This window comes from Panthera leo, chromosome C2 (assembly GCF_018350215.1).
Source record: "Panthera leo isolate Ple1 chromosome C2, P.leo_Ple1_pat1.1, whole genome shotgun sequence".
Taxonomy (NCBI): Eukaryota; Metazoa; Chordata; class Mammalia; order Carnivora; family Felidae; genus Panthera; species Panthera leo.
In genome coordinates this window covers 130,135,215-130,158,409 of record NC_056687.1, presented here as the reverse complement: position 1 = coordinate 130,158,409, position 23,195 = coordinate 130,135,215, and the positions used below count along the sequence as shown (strand labels likewise).

The 23,195-nt window shown below is 43.3% G+C and overlaps 2 protein-coding genes and 2 non-coding genes across 4 annotated transcripts in view; 1 reads left to right on the top strand and 3 right to left on the bottom strand.

Annotated features, from left to right (window-relative positions):
• The window catches only part of CPNE4 (copine 4), a 684,237-nt gene extending 669,448 nt beyond the window's left edge, over positions 1-14,789 (bottom strand). The window contains exons 1-3 of the mRNA XM_042956193.1: positions 14,742-14,789; positions 14,468-14,538; positions 5,207-5,344 (exon numbers count right to left, since the gene is read on the bottom strand). The gene's annotated coding sequence lies outside the window, so the exon portion shown is untranslated. The remainder of the gene's footprint in view (positions 1-5,206; positions 5,345-14,467; positions 14,539-14,741) is intronic.
• Positions 510-18,297, top strand: LOC122229344. Its single transcript, XM_042954380.1, has 5 exons — positions 510-693; positions 11,135-11,285; positions 14,870-15,139; positions 17,750-17,855; positions 17,930-18,297. The coding sequence occupies exons 1-5, from the start codon at positions 510-512 to the stop codon at positions 18,059-18,061; spliced, it is 843 nt and encodes a 280-aa protein (XP_042810314.1). The 3' UTR covers positions 18,062-18,297.
• TRNAC-GCA lies at positions 13,845-13,916 on the bottom strand. Its single transcript has one exon. It is a non-coding gene; the product is annotated as a tRNA-Cys (tRNA).
• Positions 16,707-16,778, bottom strand: TRNAC-GCA. The gene has a single exon. It is a non-coding gene; the product is annotated as a tRNA-Cys (tRNA).
• Positions 18,298-23,195: the final 4,898 nt, after the last annotated feature.

The window sequence follows — 23,195 nt, the reverse complement described above, 5'->3', positions numbered from 1 at the left end:
TGCAGATTCTGTTTCAGCAGGTCTAGCACAGAGCCCAGAGCCCGGGAGTCCACAGTTTTGCCAAGCTCCTAGGGATTCCAATGCTGTTGGTCTACAGACTGAGTAGGAAGGCTTTCCTCAGGGCTCTGCTCTGGAGGAAGGCTGCCTGCCTTGTGCCCCAGGTGTTACCACTTTAGGAGTGACTCTGGGCAAGTCAACTTTGAGCATTAGTTTTTTTTTTCATGTGTCAAAAGCACCTCCCTCAAAGGTAATTGTGAGAGGGGCACCTGGGTGACTCAGCTGGTTTAAGCATCTGACTCTTAATTTCGGCTCAGGCCATGATCTCATGGTTCGTGAGTTCAAGCCCCACATAGGGCTCTGTGCTGACAATGCAGAGCCTGCTTGAGATTCTCTCTCTCCCTCTCTCTCTCTCTCTGTCCCTCCTCTGCTCGCTCTCTCAAAAAAATAAAAATAAATAAATTTTTAAAAAGAGTAAAGTGTGAGAATTAGAGGAGAAAGGCCTGTAAAGCATGTGGTACATGGTACATGGAGACCTTCCAATCCACATTCGTCTTCACTGCTGCTTGACAACATGGCTTCATGGAGCACCCGCGGCCATGGTCATCACAGTTCTCAGACATTGTTCCCATCCTTCCTGGATCATCTTCCCCCCTGCCTCTACATTCTTCACTGCCCCACACTATGCGACAGGAGGTGAGGTGAGGGGGTGGAAAAGACATCTGAAGATGGAAGAAGGAACCAGGAGTCCAGGAATGCAGCTCTAGAAGCCAGAAAGGATAAGAGACAGATTCTCCCCTATAACCTTCAGAGAGAGCGTGGCCTTCCAGCACATGCTTTGAGCCCAGTGAAGCTGACTTTGGACTCCTAATAATACAAATTATTATTGAACTGGCTCTTCACTGTAGTTTTCCTATTTTATCAGGGCCCCAACCAGGAATGTTCCCTTCCCTCTCATCCTACTAGAATGCAAATTCCCCAAGGACAACGATCCTGTCTAACTGTATCTCTACCAGCCACAATAGTGCCTGGCACATAGTAGATACTCAATACACAGTGGGTGAATGAATGGCCTATAGATGTGTCCTCACCAGTCCCTCTATCGAGGACCTGGAGTACAGCCCCTTGAGTTCAACATTGCTTTAGTTGACCCAAAACTCCATACTACTAATGCAACTGGATTCTAAGAAATGAATACAGTCAAAACTGCTTCCAATTAGCCACAGACAAAACAGCACAGAGGAAAGGTGTGCTTTTGCTTTGGTGAAATTGTCGAACATTTCTGGACATAAGAGTCTCCATTGGAAGCTTTGTTTTCCTTCCCAGCTAATGAACTCCTGAACCGGGCCAGAAGCAGCAATTGGTTTACAAGCGGTTGCTCATAAAATTTCAACAGAGCAACTGGCTAGTTTGGATCCTATGAGGGCAGTAAAGTTAACTAGTACATACCAGAGACAGTTTTGTTTGATAGCACCAATATAATTGGTGCTTCAATTGATGAAGTTTTGGGGTGATGGTGGGGTGGTCCAGAGCCTATGACCAAGAAAGAAGTCTTGAAGACATCGTTGGTGAAAAAGGGTGATGTTATTAAAGCACAGGGACAGGACCCGTGGGCAGGAAAAGCTGCACTGGGGTTGTGATGGGCAACTCATTATATACCCTCAGGTTGGGATAGAGGATAGGGCAGGGATAGAGTTAGGGGTCAGGGATAGAGGTAAGCCTCTAAGGTATTTTGGAAGCAAGGTTTCCAGCTGTTGCTTGAGGGGCTAGCTGTTGCTAGGGAAATGCCACTCGTTATTACCGTTTAATAAAACCTTAGTTATGAGACCCTTCAGAGATATATTGGGAGGTTATAAGCTTGAAGTATGATTGCAAGCATTTATCTTGGGGCAGTTGAGATAAAGGAAGTAGACTTACAAGATCCTCAAGGTTGGGATAATGTTAAGCTGAGGTTCTCTTTTGCTCCTAGCAAAGTGTCATCATCGAGGCAGATGAGCTCCTAGAGGGAGGTCACTCTGCTGGTCTCAAGGACTTGTCAATGGGCTGTAGGCAGTAAGGGAATTTAATTTTTCATTTGCCTTAGTTTCCCACATGATCATGGCCAACCACTTAAACCTTTTTCCTTTGTTCTTGGGTAGCCAGGAGTGTCGGAGGAATATCACACATATTCCACCTGGGTGGGGGCGGGGGGGGGGGGGCTGCCAGCCTGTGTTTTGCCCTCAGCTTGCCCCAAGCACCCTCATCATTAATCAATAAGATAGCAATGAAAAGCAGCTCAACTGGTCAGCACCAGATTCGCAGGGGTTTTTCCCTTCTCTTCTTTATCTAAATTATGGAATTACCCTTTCCTTCTTTTCATAAAAACCCCTTGATTTCCCCACGGAAGTAGCACATGTTTCTGGTTACTCCAGGATCTGTGCTCCCCAAAGGGTAATTCTGAGACCCCGAATAAAGGCCTTTGTTCTTTTTCAGTTTTGTCTCCTCTTCTCCATTGACACTCTTAAAAGCAGCCAAGTCATCACCGGAAAGGGAGAAGGAATGACCGTTTGTTGATCACAGATGAGGAGACTAAATCTGAGAGGTTAAGTAACCTGCCCAAGGTTTTTTCTTCAGGGTTGGGTAACCAGAAAGTTTTTACTAACCCCAGTGGTTCTGAGGGTGTGCTCCCAGGACTACCAGTAACTCATCCCCTGGAACACACAGAAATGGCAAATTCTCTGTCCCCACCCTAGACCTACAGAACCAGAGATTCAGGGGGTGGGCTCTGCGTCTGTGTTTTTAACAAGCCCTCCAGGGGACCCCGTGCACACTGAAGTGTGACATCTTCAGTCCTCAGCCATGCTCCTCTCAGCATCTTCAAATCTACTCCTGGGAATATTTAAAATGTTAAATCAGAGGATCTAATGCTTGCCCTAAAAAAGTATAGACTTGCATGGTGCATAAAGTTAGCAATAAAGAGAGAAAAGATCAGTACTTGTCACAGGAAGGAAGTTTGAGAGAAAGCCAAAACATGATAACCCTCACCCCCACCCTACCTCCCACCCATCATGGTCCATGGACCCCACAGCACAAAGCAGACCAGATCCCTGAGGCCTGAATAGGCCACCAGAGTGAGGGAAATTCTTGAACTATAGGGATGCTCTGAGGAGGAAAATGAAGCAATATTATCTCATGAAGGACGAGAGCCAGTATTTTGTATTTACTATTTTACATGAAGGGAAACAAAGGTGAAAAATGGAATCTTGGCAATATTAAACAGATCAGATACACAGTTAAGGACAGGAAAGGGAATATAAAATTTAAAAAGAAACATATCTAAGGGTGACATGAAGTTTAGGATTTTCTTTAAAATACTACTACAAAATAAGGGGCGCCTGGGCGGCTCAGTTGGTTAAGCATCTGACTTCGGCTCAGGGCATGATCTCACAGTTCGTGGGTTCAAGCTCCACATCAGCTTCTGTGCTGACAGTTCAGAGCCTGGAGCCTGCTTCAGATTCTGTGTGTGTCTCTCTCTCTCTGCCCCTCTCTTGCTCATGCTCTGTCTCTGTCTCTCAAAAATAAATAAATGTTAAAAAATTTTTTTAAATACTACTGCAAAATAAAGGGGTGAAGCAGTGTAGATGAAACAAGACTGGCAACAAGTCAATGGCTCTTCAGAGTAATGGAAGTTCATTGTAATTCTCTCCACTTTTGCATGTATTTGAGAATTTCCCAGGACTCAGATAGAAAGAATATGTGAACATTTCAGCCCGCTAAAGGCATGTGCTGAAACAGGGAAGAGGCTAGAAGCTGCAGGAACTTATAGGCAACGACTCCATGGTTTTGATCTCAAGATACGAGCCGGAGTCAGTTTCACTCATAGGTTCCAGAATGCTAGCAAGAAAACCCATCGACCCTAGAAAAGAAAAATCCCCAGGGGCGCCTGGGTGGCTCAGTCGGTTGAGCGTCTGACTTCAGCTCAGGTCATGATCTCATAATCTATGGGTTGGAGCCCCGCGTCGGGCTCTGTGCTGACAGCTCAGAGCCTGGAGCCTGCTTCAGACTCTGGGTCTCCCTCTCTCTCTGCCCTCTCCTGCTCAGGCTGTCTCTGTCTCCCAAAAATAAGTAAACATTAAAAAAGAAAAGAAAAATCACCATATTCATACTAACAATTTACTTATTATTTATCTAAAATTCAAATTCAACTGAGCATCCTGGATTTTTATTTGCTAAGTCTGGGAACTCTAACAGTATTGCATTATCTAACCAAAATGTGATCATCAAAGGTTGGTCCAAGTGTATTTTCTATCTCAATCCCTGTCACTGTCCTCTCTTTACTGCTCATCCTCTATTTCTCCCCTTCCTTTCCAATACATTTTTCCCCCTTTTTTCCTTTCTGGTGTCTTTATCGTATGGTTAATTTCCTCCATAGTACAACCACTTCACTCACAGAAATCCATGGAACATTTTCTCAAAATGATGCCAGTTGGGGATAAACCTAGATTCAAAACAAAGTCAAGTTAACAGCTCCCTTGTCTTGGCATTTTCTGAATTAACTGCATTTCTTTCCAGTACTAGAAACCCAAAATTCAAGAATTTAAGAAGATCCAGGAAGAAAAGCAAGAGAACAGAAAGGAGAGAGCCAGTATGGTCCTGAATCTCACCCCCCTACCACAGACAGGGATATTTTTAGTCTAGTCTGTTACACCTAAGAAGTGAATCTAGAAAATTGGTCATATTTAAAAAGAAAAGACAAGTTTTATTTTGCAGAAGAGAAGTTTTAAAAACCAAAACAAAACACAAAAGGGCAGGAGACTCAAGAGGAAAAGATAATGCATAGAACTCTTCTGCTGACATTTTGTAAAAACAAAGGATTTCACAAGAGTTCTAATTAGTCTTCAACCCCCATAGGTGGTGGATGGCATGACTTATTACCATATATTTACAAGGAGAGAAACAGTCTCAGCAGGGTGGGGAGGACTAACTGGGATTCTGGAGTTAAGGTTAAGTATGTGAGAAACCCAGCTTTGGGTATGAAGAACACGTAGGCCTCACTGGACCTCCAATCACTGGAGGCTCCTGGTGTCAGGATGCATTCCTGAGGAATCTTTTATTTGCAGGTGACAGAAAACAAGACTGGCAGTGAATTTTCTGAATCTCATGACTGAAAACCCCAGGAGTTGTCTAGCAAATCAGGCATCCCTTGCTCCAGGAGCTAAAACTACCTTACCAGGTCCTGGCCTTTTTCTCTCCATTTCTCAGCTTCCACTTCCTCTGTACTAGCAGCTCTGTCCTCAGGGTTTATTACTCCTTATGGTTTTTAGTTGGCGAAAAAGCTCCATCTTTTGCATACTTTCAGGTTCAAGGCCTGCAAGAAGTAAACAGAAAAAAAAGGAGCCCTTTCCTAAAAGAATCAGAAACAGTCCCTTCGAGAAGCACTCACTGTGCTTGGGTTGTGACTCCATTTCCTAACCAATCACTATAGAGCAAGAAATGCAACTGAAGGATTGGCTTAGGACCCTGGCCGAGAATGGGCCACCAAATAGCACATAGCCAGAAACAGGGTAAATTCCTCAAGTGGCTGCATCCTGCCTTGCGATCAAATCCCTGGATTCAACCGATCTTTCTCAGGGGTCAACCTACCTCCTGTGAATGAGAAGAAGCCTTTTAGGGATCCCTTCAGAAGAGTCTGTGCCCATGGATATCAGCTCCTGCCCCTCAGAACAAGACTCAGAAGTGAGGTCGGGGCGCCTGGGTGGCTCAGTCAGTTAAGCGTCCGACTTCGGCTCAGGTCATGATCTCGCGGTCCGTGAGTTCGAGCCCCACGTCGGGCTCTGTGCTGACAGCTCAGAGCCTGGAGCCTGTTTCAGATTCTGTGTCTCCCTCTCTCTGACCCTCCCCCGTTCATGCTCTGTCTCTCTCTGTCTCAAAAATAAATAAACGTTAAAAAAAAATTTTTTTTTAAAGAAGTGAGGCAGCATGAGAACGAGAAGGGAAAAGCCAGTGACATCAAGGATGGATACATCCAAAGCATGCCATGTGTATTCTTCAAACCCAGGCTGCCGTATACTACAAGGAGCTCTGAGCAAGAGCTAGATGGAAAACAAAATGGCATGAGGTAAAATCCAGAGGCTACATAAGAGATCCTGGTTATGTTGCTGATACTGAGAGGCCAAACTGAGCTATGGGATGAGCTTTTCAATTCCCCGAGAAGAGAACCTGTAGGTTACCTGAGGGTCACCTGTGGCTGCCATGGAAATATGGGTAAGACCCACAGTCTTTCTTTATCATCTCCTCAGTTCCCTTTCTATAATTTGATTCTGACTGGCCATACCCAAGTGTGAATCCAATGAATAGATGTAATAACTATGTATTGTTTTTAGTCCATCCAAGATCTAGTTCCCTCTTTTTTTCTGGTAAAAGCATCCATTTTTTTTTAAATAGATAACCATCCACTCTCAACCTTCGTGTGGTTTGGATGGGGAAGAACCAACTCCCCAACTCTAGAAACAGTCAAATTATGATAGGAAAAGGGATAGGGAAAGGTAAGATAAAATAGGCAGCGAGGGAAAAATGAGGACCTGAGGTCCCTGGGTGGGGAAAAACGCATATTTTAAAACAATGCTGGGAGTATCTGACCAGAAACTAACCCCCTCAAGCATAAAGTTCCTCTTAAGAATGTGACAGACACTATCTACTCTCCCTCAGGTTCCTCTCAGGAATTTGGCAATCAAAATACCTAACTAAAATAAGTAAACCATAAAACTTGTGTTATGTGAGGGACAGTATGACCATGGTCTGACTCCTCACACAAGGGAATTGAGCCAATCAGAAGTCAACAACCCAGGACCTAGAGTTGTCCAGCCAATAAGGGTAGGACCTAAGAAGGATCAAGGGGGAAGGGAAGGATGGGGGCATGACCAGACCTTATAAAACAAAGTCCCTTACCTATTGTCCCCAGCATTCACTTTCAAAAGCCCTCTCTCTGTGAAGAGAGCTTTCATACTGTTCTTTCTTTCTGATCTTATATACTCTAATAAACTTTTGCCCACTGCTCATTTTATTGTGTCCACCTCTTTATTCTTTGAAGCAGTGAGACAACAAATCCTGGGTATTGAGGTAAAGAATCCTGCAACAAAATCAGACAATTCCGTGGCCATTGCCACATGAATGGTGAAGAAACAGGCCAATGAGACTTAATCACAGGACTGGAAACACTAGAAAACTTCCTTTCGTCCTGGGGTGGCTAAGCCAAAAGGAAGTACATCTGGTCAACTGGACACCACTTGGAGAATCATTCTGAGAATAATGTGAACACAGAAAAAGGCAGATCCAAGAAAAAGAGAGAAACAGACTTCTGGTAACATGATCCAGGAACGTGGATCCAGCCATGTCTGAAGCCAAATATGAAAGCTAGATATTTTCCATTTAAATTCTTGTTTTGCTAAAACCAGTCTGAGTTGGTTTCTGTTGTGTACAACAAAAAGACATCCAACCAGGACCACTGCTAGCTCACAAGCACGGATGTGAAAATTAGCCCTGAGGGCTTCATGCTGAGCAAATCAATGGCATGTCTATCTGTGCACATTGGAAACAAGCTCCCTTTCCTCTAGGCACACAGAGTCCAAATTAACTCAGCTAGTGGAGTGTGAGCCAGATTTCAGCCGCAACTCACCCTCTCAGATGAGCAGTTTTGCATTCTCTTCTAACTGCATATATTTATACGGCAGCTCTGTGCCTGGTTAACATACAAAAAGTTGGAACTTAGCTCAAGTTAATAACTCACCAAGTTAGACACAGGCAATTAGGGCATAACCAATACATCAGTTAGCAATCACAAGGTAAGTGTTCGATAAATGACTGAAACTTGTCATTATAAAGAGATAAGACCCCTTGGATAGTGACATCAACCTGGATTGAGTATCAGAAATACATAGAAAGGGCTCTCTGTCTAGTGGCTAGTTAGGACACCTGGCCAAAGACAAAGGTGAGCATCTAGACTCTGCCAGAACGGGCCAACAGAGCAGATCATCTTAAGAATTGAGTGGTATGTGAAGGGGCACCTGGGTGGCTCAGTTGGTTAAGCAACCAACATCTGCTCAGCTCATGATCTCACAGCTTGTGAGTTCGAGCCCCACCTTGGGCTGTGTGCTGACAGCTCAGAGCCTGGAGCCTGCTTCAGTTTCTGTGTCTCCCTCTCTCTCTCTGTTCCTCTCCCGCTCGCACTCTCTCTCTCTCTCAAAAATAAATAAACGTTAAAAAAATTAAAAAAAAAAAAAAGAATTGAGTGGTATGTGGAAGGGAGCTTTCCCCAAATACGCCCCCAAATTTTTGAGACTCCTCCCATCAGAAAGTAAAGCCGGTTCCCCTCCCCTTGAATGTGAACTACTCATAGTGATTTGTTTCTAACAAATAAAATGTGACAGAAATGATGGTTTATGATTTCAGGGACTAGATCTTAAAAAGCATGCCTTACTCTCTCTTGGAGCCTGGGGCAGCACTGAAACTGAACATCGGGCTAGTAAGGGCTGATCCTCCTGCAGGGGCAAAACCTGGTGGAAATATCAGCTTCCTGATCAAGCTCCAGGCAGAATGAGGTCCCAGGGGCTAAACTGCACCAGGATAAGTTGTCTGGAGCTGCCAGACACAGGGATAAAGGGAGGGGTAGAAATCACACCCAATGGCAGATATAAGGTCCTAGTATAATGCAAAAGATGAGAGATTAAACTCAGAGCTGAAAAGGAGTGTATAATTGAGACAGCACACACAGTAACATCTCAGGGTGAAAGCTGGAAGAGGAGGAAGCTGAATCAAGCAGAACCCCCTGAGCTGGCCATGGGAGGAGGTGCTGGGCAAGCCAGGTTAAAGCCTTAAATGAGACTAGTGGTTTTAAACCTTAATGTGCAAGAGTAGCTTTCTAAAACATAAATTACCAGGCCCCACTCCCAGAGATTCTGATTCTAATGTCAAAGGAGGGACCTGATAATCTGCATTTCTAACTAGTTCCCAAGGTGCTGCTGCTCTCCTTGGAGAATGGCTACACTAGGCAGAAGGGCTGGAATTATGCACAGCTTCGGGTCCAAGTCTGAGCTGCAGCAGGAAGAACATGGGGAGGAGATATCTTCGAGCAGAGAGACATTTTCATGTTCCCTGAATCTAATTAGGTATCTGTATGTCCCAACCCTATGTCCCCTTGATATTCCTTTTTTTTTTTTAATTTTTTTAATGTTTATTTTATTTTTGAGAGAAAGAGACAGGATGTGAGCAGGGGAGGGGTAGAGAGACAGGGAGACACAGAATCTGAAGCAGACTCTAGGCTCCAAGCTGTCAGCACAGAGCCTGATGCAGGGCTTGAACCCACGAACCGGGAGACCATAACCAGAGGTGAAGTCTGACGTTCAGCAGACCAAGCCACCCCGGCGCCCCTCCTTGATATTTCTTAAGTCCCCCCCTCTGCTCTGTGCTGCTCCTTTCACCACTGAAAATGAACCCACTGTGAAGTAATTGCTATCATTTATTGAGTAGTCACTATGGATTCATTAACATTATACCACTCTGACATCAAACTTAGCAAGAGGAATACTATTATTAACTCCAATGTACAAAATGAAAAGAACCCAGAACTTACAGAGGTTGGTTAACTGGCCCCAAATCATTCAAGGGACTGGAATAAAACTTTAGAAGTCATCCTAACTGTCTAACGGTAAGAGAGGTATACCCCTTTGGAAGCAGGAAGCCCAAATTTCCACAAAGTGAAACAAAACCCATCAGGCAGCAAAGTACCACGGAATGAGCTTTTGCTGTCATTATTTTTCAAAGAGAAATGAGACAGAGATGGTACCTTGCTTAATGAAAGCTTGGATGCAATTCATTTCCTTTCAAAGTAGAACATAATCGAGATGTTTTTGATATTTTCCTAAGAACTCCTGCTATAGGGCAACCTTCAAAAACCACCAAATAGAAGTCAGGGGAAATCTGTGTTGACTATTTCCTTCTTATCATGTGCACAAATGACTGATCTGTAGCTCATTTATTTACGACTCTCACCCCAGGAGACAAAGCCTGTCCAACTGTGTTTGGCACTGGGTTAATTACAGTTGGATAGGAAAGTTGGAAACTGAAATGCCCAACATATCATTTATATAATCCATACAATAAATACCAAGCAGCATTTACACTCTTATATTTTAGATAAGTTTTGGAATATTGAACATCACATACGGAATATATTATTAAATGAAAAAGATCAGTTTATAAGAGTTTTTTTTTTTAATTATGTCTTAGGCTGATGTCCCGATTTGGGCTCTCATGGCAGCAAAATTCAGGAATTCTAATTCAAATAGCATATTTGGGAGGTGACTACAGGATACACTGGTAGAGGAGAGGGGAAGTGAGAAAGGACAAGGGAAGCAGCCAACAAAGGTTGTTTTGTCATACAAGTTAATGCTGTGGGCAGCCCAGCTTAGTGCCATTGAGAACTCTGGAGCCGAGGTGGTTGGCATCATGGCTGAGCTATCCCACGGGAGGGGTAAGGAATCTGGGTTATTTAAACAGCAACCTCTGCCAGCTGTTATTGGAAGGTGCTCCCAGGGGCCATTCATTCTCTGGCACTTCCAGCTTGCCTCAAACAGATGTAGAATGGGCTCTGGCTGCCAAGAAAGAAAGAAAGAAAGAACGAACTCAGGGGAAGAGATGCAGATGTTGGCAGCTGGAATCACGCAGAGATGGTATCTTGTTTAATGAAAGCCTGGATGCAATTCATTTCTATCGCCTTGTGGTAAAGGGTGAAGGGAAAACTGGCAGACCATCCTGACTGCCTGCATTATCTCGATACCCCAGAACCTAGAGCTAGAGGCAAAAGCTTACCTGCTATTAGTTTTTCACAAAGCGCGACCCCCAGGGAGGAGGGAGGTAATAGGGGGAGCGAGGCAGAGAAAGGTTAGGTCAGTGCAAAGGTGCGTTTCCAAGCTGGTCATCATTTGTTAACAAGTGCAATTGATTGTTTGATCCCATAAAGCTGTCTTCCAGAGGGCATATGAGCTACAGCATCCCAGGACACTCTGTCCCAAGGAAGGGAGAAGAAGACTTAGCCCTCAACTTCTGTATCTTGTTGGCGAAAGGTTTTCCTCATGCTGCATTAGCTCCTCAACATTTCCAGGTTCTGTAGGTGGGGGCATCAAGGGGGTCTCATGGCCTCTTATAACTCAAAAGCAAGAGGGAAACCAAGAGTGGGAAGCCAAGAGTAGGAAGCCAGAGGCAGCCATCATTGATAAAGTCAATGCACACTTGCCACTGCAATGGCAGCCAGGGTAGAGAAGCTGGCCAAGGGCCTCAGGAACAGTGAAGGACAAGAGGATCTGAGATGTTGCCTAAGACATGCCTGATATGTTTGGTTATGTTTATGTGTACATACATAAAACATACACACACATGTCCCATCACATTTAACAGACAACAGTTAACAAAAGATAGTGGTAGAGATGCAACCCAATTTTATTCCCTCCTATAAACTTTGATATATGTTTAAAGTTTTATACAGTAAATGTATTTTGATTTTATAATGGGTAAAGGTCATGTGGCCAATTTTAGAAAGGGAGATAGAGTAGTAGACATTTATTTTCCAAAATAAATCAGCAAAAAAACAAACAAACAAAAAAGATAGTATTCTATGTTTTACTTGATGGGCATACACAAAGTTGTCTTCTTCAACAAAAGTTTGAATCTTTTAAGGGATTATTTAGAAGGCAGCAATAAGGTTTTTTTTTTAATACTTTTATTTATTTTTGAGACAGAGACAGAGCATGAGCAGGGGAGGGGAAGAGAGAGGGAGACACAGAATCGGAAGCAGGCTCCAGGCTCTGAGCTGTCAGCAGAGAGTCCGACGCAGGGCTCAAACTCATGGACTGTGAGATCATGACCTGAGCCAAAGTCAGACGCTTAACCTACTGAGCCACCCAAGTTGCCCCAAGTTGTTTTTTTCTTAAATATGAGAGGTATAATTCTTGCCTTATAATTGAATCAGTTTCCAAATAACTTAAGAATAAACCTTGTTTATCTTGTATCAGTCATTTATTCATTCACTCAATTAGCCAAAAGTTGTTATTCATCAAATACCTTGTGAGCCCTTACCATGGGCAAGGTACTTACCAGTCGCTGGTGATAACAAGAAGAATCAAAAAGAATTGAGTAGGTAAGATCAGTTATGGCAGTGAAAGTTAGTACTCACTAACTATCCAAATGCTTTCTTCTCTTTCCTGGCCTCCACTGCAATGACACTGGGGACATAAGACTAGGTCTGTCCAATGAACTGTGAGCTGAAGTGAGGCATGTCACTCCAGGGCTAAGGAAGCTGGGAACTTATGTGACTCCTCTAACTCTCTCTACCCCTGCAGCAATGACTCTGGAGGCCCCATTGTGCTAGATGGACATAGTTGCCAGAGGGTGAAGGACCACCACACCCACTTCAGATCTTGCATCAATAAGATACAAATCTTTGTTGTATTAAGCTCTTGAGATTTCAGGGTTGACACCACACTATTGCCAAAGTTAGTCTGACTAATACACAGACCTATAAACAATTACAATATGCCATGTAATAATATTAAAAAGAGGTAAATTCGATGTGCTATTGAAACAAGCAAAAAAGGTAAATTAACAAAGCTAGAGTTGCCATTTATACTTCCAGTACTAAGTCACAGTACCCCCATGAAGGAATAGGTTTCCCCATGGCCTGGACTGAGTGCAGACTTTTTTTCTTGTTCTGACATCCACAAAACAACAGACAATCTTATGGGTTATTGTTTAAACCTAGTAAACATACCAGAGAAGCACATCCAAATACATGAACACCAAAATCCAAAGAGACCCACCATGTGATATGCTTCCTTCTGTGTGGTATCTCACTTCAGAAGGTATATCCTCACAAGCTTCAGACCTTGTACTCTTAGCATCTTACAATGTAGCAGACTCCTAAATGTTTGCAGTGCTTTTCTTCCACCCCTAGTAAGACAGGAAGATAAGGGCCTATGACCATGACCTTTGTGATATTTTTCCCCCAAATCTAGAACTTTGGCCTAATCATGAGAAAACATGACACAAACCCAAAGTGAGGGACATTCTACAAAATACCTGACCGGGACTTTTCAAAAGTGTTAAGATGACAAAACAAACAAACAACAACTCAAGGAAAAACTGAGTGACTGTCAGAAAAGGAAACTAAGGGGGCATTATGACTCCAGGCAGCATGGCATCCTGGACTGAATCCTGCCACAGGAAAAAAGACAATAACAGAAAAATTGGTGACATCTGAATGATGTCTATGGTTTGGCTAATAGTGTTGCACCAATGTTTATTTCACAGTTTTGATAAATGTGGCATGGTTATGCAAGATGTTAACACTAGGGGAAGCTGAGTGAAGGGTATATGGGACATCTCTGTAGTATCTTCACAACTCTTCTGTAAATCCTAACTATTAAAAGGTTGAAAGTTTGAAGAAAGGAGGTTAGAAAGGGTCTGGCGAATAAGATCGAATACACAGAAAGGAAAAAACAAAGGTCCACGTGAGAAGATGCAGGTATGCGTATGTGTATGTATGTCTGTCTGTTGGTGGGTCTGTGTGATGGTGTGTGGGTCAGGATGTGTGCATGTCGGGGGACATCTGGTGTGTGGGGTGTGTGTATATGCCTCTGGACGTATGGCTGTGTTTATGTGAATTTATATGCACACAGCTTTACTGCGAGGGAATTAACAAGCCAAGATACTGATGTGAGAGTGAGCACATCCTTAAATTTGGAGCCCTAGGCACCTTGCTTTCCTCACTCTACACCCAGTATTTTAATGAAGCTGCCAAGAAGAGCAAAAGAACACTGAGGGGGCACCTGGATTTGAACCAGGGACCTCTTGATCTGCAGTCAAATGCTCTACCACTGAGCTATACCCCCTGACAGTAACAAGCTTCACATAAATACTTATTTCACTTTTATGAGTTACATCATACTTCATAAATACCTTTTATGGCTCAGATTCTTCCTGGACTTAAATTCATCTTCAATTCCCTTCCAGCCACACCAGCGCCTACTTTTCCCAGAGCATATATACTCATTCTCTTCCCAGCACCTCAAGCTGAGTATAATTCTCCATATAATTCTCCAGTTTTTAAAACACACTACCAACTGCCTAAAAATCTCTGGGTACATCGTGAATGTTTCTCCCCCCACCCCCACATCAACGAATGTTTTAAGTTTTATGGGTCACCAACAAGTATTGGACGGGGGGGGGGGGGGGGGGGGGGGGGGGGGGGTCTTAACTGGGTATCCACAAACTTCAAAGGTTCAGATGTAACTCCGATATTGTAGGCAAATGTTGTGTATGTACGTGCATCGTATATTGTGTACGTTTTCATGAAATTTTCAAAGGGGACCTCATCCAGGATGAACTGTCTTATTTTACAGTCAAACAACAACAATTAGGTATTCCAAAGTCCAAAATTCACCTTTGAGCACCTCTGATTCCTCTTCTCTTTGGTTCCAGTCTGAGGATTTTTAATCTTGTGTACCTCTGAGACTGAGCAGAAAGGTCAAGGAAAACTCTGTCATTGCAACCAATCCTCCCTGAGGAGCCCTGTCGCCTCCTTGAAGCTGCCGAGCGAAGGCAGCCAGAGGTTCCGCTCACAGGCTCTCACGGGTCCCAGATACCCATTCCCAGTCACTCCACTCTGAGGCTTTCCAGGAACCTCAGAGTTCACACCCAGGGTGCCCCAAACAAACCTGTCACCTTCCTGCCCAAGCCTGCATCTCCTCCTATTCTGCTTTGTTGTAATAACGACAGTGCATAATTACTGGACGCTTTCTACGTGCCACGCACGGGACTAAAGCTTCCACCCGTAACTTCCCAGAGAATCGTTACGAAAACGCCATAAAAAAGACGTTATCATTAGCATATTGATTTTGCAGGTAGGGAAACTGAAGCACAGAGTAGTCACACAGCCAGGAGGTGCTGCGGCCAGGATTCCAGTGTACCTTTGGGGCGCAGCGCCCGGCCTGCCTCCTGAACCATCCGATCAGTCTCCCCCCATCTTGGTTGGTGACACCACTGCGCACTCAGTCATTTGGTCGAAACGCTTACAACGGTGGCGCTTCTCTCACCGGCTCTTCTCCAATTCCAGGTAATCGCTGGGTATTGCTGATCGCGGCCCTGACTTCACTTAGGTTCATCCCAACTCCCACACCAGCAGTGCCACCACCTCCTAAATGGCCTCCCGGCCTCCACCCCTTACAGCCATCCCCCTGCTGCTCCCCAAGCGGCCTGTTTTACAATGGAGTCTAGGGGCACCTGGGCGGCTCAGTCGGTTGAGCTTCGGCTCAGGTCATGATCTCATGGTTCATGGGTTCGAGCCCCACATCGGGTTCTGTGCTGACGGTGGGGAGCCTGCTTGAGATTCTCTGTCCCCCTCTCTCTCACTCTGCCCCTCCCCCCACTCATGCTTGCTCTCTCAAAAATAAACATTTCTAAAATTTTTTAATTAAAAATTTAAAAATTCAATGGAGTCTCTCCAGGTCACGCCCCCTTTAAATGCCTTCCTGAAAGGCTCCAAGTTTGGATCCCCAACTGCCTCTTCAACTTCATCTTCTGACATGCCCATGTCACCTCTTGTGCTCCTGCTGCCTCTACCTGCATCCATCTGGCCCCAGTCTCTGCCCAGGCAGCCTTGTCTACCTGGACCTCGGCCACCACCCCGCACACCCCTACCTCCACTCCACCCTCTGTCCTGTGAGATATTATTTATCTTTGAAACTGTGATTTGCCATCTGCAACTCCAAAAGCCTCCTTTAACCTTCCCTCCTCCACACAGGAGTCACTGTCTCCTATGCACTGAGGCTGGCACAATGACATGCAGCTCAAATTGGTCCGATTTTGTACTTTGCAGGCCTGCTCCCTGGATGAGAGCACACTGAGGCCAGGGGCTGTGTCTCAGTCACCTCTGGGTTCACACTCTGCACGGCTCTGGCCCACAGAAGGCACTCTATATGTTGTTCAGGCTCCTTTAAAGACACAGCATTGCCTGGGCTGTGGGCAGGGGTCTGGTCCACTCTGGATCCTGAATGAAGGCACCCAAGGTGGGAGAGCTGAGCTGCAGAAAATGAATTAGGGGCGGAAAGGAAATAGAAACTCCTCAGGCTTTAGAGCAGGAAAAGAGTGCAGCTCCCTCACCTTCAGGTCAGTTCATGCTCAGCCCTAGTGGTGTTTGGTGAAGACTATTCCCTGACTTCCCCAGGTCACTGCACAGGGTGGGCACAGTCGCTAAGCTGCTGGGTTGACCCTGCAGCCAAAAGGTTCTAAACCTGGATGGACAGTCCTAGCACCTTGGGAGCATTACTAAGTGGAATTTTGTCACACAACTTTTAACACTAGAACAGTAAGAGTAGTATGATAGAGTCATTGAGGCTGTGTGCTCTGAGTTCAAACCTTAGGCCTTCTCTTTGTAGACTTTTTTGACCGTTAGCCAATTACTGAGCATCTCCAAGTCTGTCTCCTCATGTCAAATGAGGATACTGATGGCATGTATCTCATAAAATTTTGGAGAGAAATGAAGGAGATAATTAATGTAAATAATTTAGACTGATGCCTGGCCTATACACAAAGGACATTAGTTATTTATTCAACCATGAGCTATGGAAAATAATAAAGCTAAGGTCGATCCAGATTCTTCTGAAGCAAAAACTAGACTGTACAGGGGGCACCTGGATTTGAACCAGGGACCTCTTGATCTGCAGTCAAATGCTCTACCCCTGAGCTATACCCCCAGTGAAATGAGCTTGTTTTTATAGTCTATCTCTCTCTCAACTTACTGGTTCTGAAACCTCCAGTGACTCAGGGGAGCTATAATTAGAATGCTGCCTGGAAGCAGTCTGGGCATTATAAGTCTTAGAAGTTTATTATGAAAAAAGACAGGATTCCTGAGAACTAAGCTCCCTGAGCCTCTTCTTAGGCTTCCCAATACGCACAGCCTCTCTGTCCATTCTATGAGGCTCACATAAACAGAATCTCAGTTCCAGGTAAAAATCATCAGGTTTTCCACAAATGGCAACATCAGTGTAGTGTCGATGACTGGATTCCTGTCACACTTCCTTTATAGCCAGAGCTCCTAGCAACTGCGATTCTCATCCTCTTAATGACTTCACAGAACTGAGCTGAGAACTGATACTCAATAGATATTTGTTTCATTAAATTGATTCTGGGGAAAATATGTGTAAATAATTATTTGTGTGAGATAGCTTTTCCAAGCCATAACTGTAGGATGGTTTTAATCCCACAAAAACAGATGGCCCCTGAGTTACGTTCTTATGTAACATAACTTGCCTAAAACTTGGAAAACTGTCAACCCCAAAAGGTCATTTGATGAAGAAAAACAAGGTTCCAAGCAAGAGCCTTTTAATCAATGAAGTAAATTATGTATCCTGGTCCTACCTACCACCAAAATTCCTTTTCAACTTGCAAACACAACCACAATTAGAGCCACCTATATTTCATGGCTTTATATAAAGTTACCTCTCACCCTAATAAACGGTTCAGGTGCTTCTTTTGAAAATCTTGAATGCTTAAACCTATTGAGAAGTCTCTCTTCCACTGATTTCCCAGACTACATACATTTTTCAGGTCTTTTCAAAAGATCCTAAGTTTGGGTGGGGTTGGTCATTGTGTGTCAGGGTTGTGGCTGGTTGGGAGCCCAGGAGAGGGAGAGACTCCATTTCATTCTTTTTCTCCTCTGTGGCAGGCTGGAATTGAGAACTAAGAAAAGAATCACAATGCATGCTCTGCTCATTGTTCTTTCCCCATCCGGAACATCAGTGGGAGTTGAGATTTTAGCAGCAACAGAAGTAGTGCGTGCTCCATATCTAAGAACCAGCATTGGAAGGGATTTGGAGATCATTTATTACAACCACTTCTTTTGCAGACTAAGAAACACAGATGGAGGGAAGCCAAAGACCCTTGTTTAAAGTCACAGACATACCAAAGCAGGATCATAACCAAGGGTCCTCCCTACTACCAGCTCCTTGGAGACTCCTCACTGCCAGGAATGATATAGGTGCTCAATGAACGTTTGTGGAATAAATGTCAAACTTATTGTCAATGTTTGTGGGATAAATATCAGACTTATTGTCAACTGGAAACTGAAAAAGTACAAAGGTGTTTAGTTGGAGACTCATAATTGTTTCAGGGAGTGCAGATTTGGAATGGAGTAGTCAGAAGAGCATCCTATGGTGCCTGGGTGACTCAGTCATTTGAGTGTCCGACTTTGACTCAGGTCATGATCTCATGGTCTGTGAGATAGAGCCCCGTGTCGGGCTCTGTGCTGACAGGTCAGAGCCTGGGGCCTGCGTTGGATTCTGTGTCTCCCTCTCTCTCTGCCCCTCCCCCACTCGTGCTCTGTCTCTCTGTCTCAAAAATAAAATTTAAAAAACATTAAAAAAAAGATTTTTAGAAAAGTGTCCCCATGTGGGGAAAGTAAGGTATTCTCGTGAGAAAGAAGGATGGGGTAAGTATATCATTTAGAGAGGAGGAGAGGTGGGGAGGGGAGGAGAAGGGAGGGGAGGGGAGGGGAAGGGGAGGGGAGGGGAGGGGAGGGGAGGGGAGGGGAGAGGAGAGAAGAGAAGAGAAGAGAAGAGAAGAGAAGAGAAGAGAAGAGAAGAGAAGAGAAGAGAAGAAAAGAGAAAAACTACTTTTGGAGCTGATGGGTTGAGCTACTTCTGATTACTCTCTTATTGATTACTTCATTAGTGCTACCAAACAAAACTGTTGCAGGTGCACAAAACAGCACCACTTGTCCTACCTACAAGCTGGGGATCAGGAATGATGGTTGAACTGACCTGCTGTTGTATTCCTAACTTCTCTTCCCTTCACCATCATGATATCACACACATGAACTGGCTCCATTGTGGAAATATAAGTAAAAGTTAGTATGTGTTTTAACTGTAAGGTATACAAGCCAAATAATCTAACCTGAGCTCCAAAGCCCATCACTCAAAGATTTACATCAGGGCCACAGAGGAGGAGGGGATGACAGCACAAAACATCTGCAGAAACCTCTGGAAAACTGTGGCAATTGTTCAAAATATGCTCAACCACAGAGTTTTGGACTGAGTCTTCCTAATATTTCCAGATCCCACAGGACTATTTCATAATGGGAATGAATTAGAATTTAAGCTTCAGTAATCAGAAGCCTTTTTCCCCTTATATTAATAATTTCCCCCTTACCTTCCTTCTAATCAAATTCTTTTTCACTTTTTAATCCTCAGGTGTAAAATGGGGATGTTGCGATTAGAAGATCTCCTTAAATTTTTCCAATCCCAACAAAGTATGACTCACAAATTCCAAATTTAGCTTCAGTGGGGGACTAGATAAAAAGTACAAGCATGGCAAAAACATGGTAGCAAAAAGTGATTAAAAAGAAGGAATATATTGCTGTGGCCACAAGATTTACCATCAGCCTTACTACCCTAATTCTTCCTCATTTTATTCCACACAAGATATGTTTTCTTATAAATATCTATGCTCTCTGAAAACATGTTCAACATCACTAATCAAAAGAGAAATGCATATCAACCACAATGAGCTATCACCTCACACCCCTTAGAATGGCTGCTATCAAAAGAACAGAAAATAACAAGTGTTAATGAGATGGAAGAGAAATTAGAACCTTCATACACGGTTAGCGGGAATGTAAAATGGTGCAGCCAACTATGGAAAGCAGTATGGTGGTTCCTCAAAAAATTAAAAACAGAAATACCCTGGGACACCTTGGTGGCTCAGTCGGTTAAACGTCCGACTTTGGCTCAGGTCATGATCTCATGGTGTGTGAGTTCAAGCCCCACGTTGGGCTCTGTGCTGACAGCTCAGAGCCTGGAACCTGCTTCAAATTCTGTGTCTCCCTCTCTCTCTCTGCCCCTCCCTTGGTCTCTCTCTCTCTCTCTCAAAAATAAATAAACATTAAAAAAAACTTAAAAAAAAAAAGAACTACCCTATGATTCAGCAATCCCACTTTCTGGTATGTATTTCGAAAAAATTCAAAGAAGGGTATCAAAGAGATATATGCACACCTGTGTTCACTGCAGTATTATTGACAATAGCCAAGAGGTGGAAGCAACCCAAATGTCCATCAACAGATGAATGGATAAAGGAAATGTGGTATAAATATACAATGAAATATTATTCCGCCTTGGAAAAGAAAGAAATCCTACAATTTGTGACAAGATGAATAGGTCTGGAGGACTTGATGCTAGGTGAAATAAGCCAGACACAGAATGACAAATAATGCCTGATTCCACTTTCATGAGGAATCTCCAGTAGCCGAATTATTTCTCTCATAGAACTACAGTGTAGACAGAATAGTGGTTACCAGGATCTGGGTGAAGGGGGAAATGAGGAAATGCCAGTCAGAGGATACAATTCACTGAAGCCAGATGAGTGAGTTCTGGACATCTACAGTACAATATAGGGCCAACAGTTGACAATATTGTATTGTGTACGTAAAAATTTGCTAAGAGGGTAGATCTTATGTGAAGTGCTCTTACCACAGAAGAAAACATCTATTAAAAACAAGTAAATAAAAAAATGTTTAGAAAAAAAGGGGATGAGGGGGAACTTTTAGAGGTGAGGTGATGAAGGTTTACAGCCTTGAATGTGGTGATAGTTTCATTAAGTGTGAACTCATTTCCAAACTCAACAAGTTGTTGTATACATTACACATATATACCTTTATTTTACATCAGTCATACCTCAATAAAGTAGTTTAAGAAAAGAAAGAAAAAAAAAGTAGTCATTGAGGGCTGGGGGAAGAAAGGAATTCTTTAATGGGTATAGAGTTTCAGTTTTGCAAGATAAAGTTTTAGAGGTCTATTGCACAACAGTGTGAGCATACTTAACACTAATGAACTGTATGCTTAAAAATGATTAGAATGAGGGGTGCCTCGGTGGCTCAGCTGGTGAGGAATCCAACTTCGGCTCAGGTCATGATCTCATGGTTCGTGAGTTTGAGCCCTGTGTCAGGCTCTGAGGCCCTGTTTCAGATTCTGTGTCTTCTGCTCTCTCTGCCCCTCCCTTGCTTGTTCTCTCTCTCTCTCTCTCTCTCTCTCTCTCTCTCTCTCAAAAATAAATAAATATTTAAAAATTATTAGAATGGTAAATTTAATGCTGTATGTTTTTTTTAATGTTTATTTATTTTTGAGAGAGAGACAGTGCGAGCTGGGTAGGGGCAGAGACAGAGGGAGACACAGAATGTGAAGCAGGCTCCAGGCTCCGAGCTGTCAGCACAGAGCCCAACACAGGGCTTGAACTCACAAACTATGAGATCATGACCTGAGCCGAAGTCAGACACTCAACCAACTAAGCCACCCAGGTGCCCCTAATGTTATATGTTTTTTACCAGGAGGAAAAAAAGAACCTATGCCCAATATTAAAAAGAACTTGAGTAATGAAGCAAGCTACTTCAAAAAACCAAACACATGCCCGTTGTAGAAATGGCAGGCATATGTAAGTGCTTACCTCACTTGATGGAAAGCTACTTCACAACCTCCAGCTTCATGAACAGATTTTGCCTGATTCACAGACCAAGAAAAATTCTTCCTCTAACTCAAAGGCAACCCCAAATGCCTCTCTCTGCTCCCAGCAGGGCATACCACCACCTGGCATTCTCTATTCCCCAGATGGTCGCTGTATCATTTATTTTAGCCCCTTTTCATTACCCACTTAACAAAAAGCAAAATGAAGCTAATATCATAGCCTATTTTTCTGTTCTTGGAGAAGCCGCCTCTGGTTTTAGACCCACAGTCCAACCTGCAAATCCACCTGTCCTGTGCTCAGGTTTTCTACTCTGACCATACGTAGTCTAGAGAAGTCATTCAAGTTTGTGCTAAGCTTCCAGCCAGGTGAAAGAAAGTTAGAGGCTGGCGCCTGTTAGTTTTACTACAATTGTGTGTGTATGGCAGGGGGTGTCCCAGTCAAAGGGCATCCAAATGAATTGTCATGGGGAAGATTGGCCAAATGTTATTTTCAGTAATTGCTTTGCAGTTTACATTACATCTCCAGAGCCTTCAAGGAAAAGTCATGTGGTCTGCAGGTTATAACCCTGAGGTCACAACAAGTGTTGTATTTTACTTTAAAACTCACTCTCAAATTCACCATCTCCTTCTCCCCTTCTCTCTTCCATTCTTCTTTCTGTCTCTCAAAGCAATCTAGATTCTCCCAAGGTTCAATTTATTCCCTAAATGAAACAACAGCCTGTTTACAAGGTCCATTCAAGCTACTCAGATTGCATTGTTTCAGTTCAGAAGTTAAAATTTCAGGTACAGAAGTGCCTCGTTTGTGGGAAAATTGGTTCCTTACAAGTTACTATGTGATAACCATAGTCCTGTGTCCTTCCATGAATGCCTGTGCTAATTTGTTTCATGAAATATTGTCTTGCCTGGCACATATTCCCTCTCTCTAAGCTTTCCTAAAAATCTTCCAAAAACAGCCAACCTAGCAGTAATATCTTTGACATCAGCCTTAGCAATATTTTTCTAGATATGTCTCCTCAGGCAAGGAAAACAAAAGCAAAAGTAAATCATTGGGACTACACCAAAATAAAGAGCTTTTTTGCACAGCAAAGGAAACAATTTAAAAAAAAAAGCAATCTACTGAATGAGAGAAGATATTTGTAAATTACATATCCAATATGCAAGTCAGCTATGCTCACCACTATACCACCAACGCTGCACGGCTGCAAATTATATATCAAATATGGAGTCAATATCTAAAATATATAAAGAACTTAAACAAGTCAACACCAAAAAAAAAAAACCCAAATAATCCGACTTAAAAATGGGTGGAGAGCCTGAATAAACACTTTCCAAAGAAGACATACAGATAGCCAAAAGACACATGAAAAGATGCTCAACATCACTCATCATCATGTGAAAGTGCAAATCAAAACCACAGGATATATCCTCATACCAGTCAGAATGGCTAGAATCAAAAAGATAAGAAATAACAAGTGTTGGTGAGAATGTGAAGAAAAAGGAACCCTCGTGCACTTTTGGTGGGAATGCAAACTGGTGCGGCCGCTGTGGAAAACAGTATGTAACTTCCTCAAAAAAATTAAAAATGGAAATACCATACTACCAATAATTCCACTACTGGGTATTTACACAAAGAAAATGAAACCACTAATTTGAAAAGATATA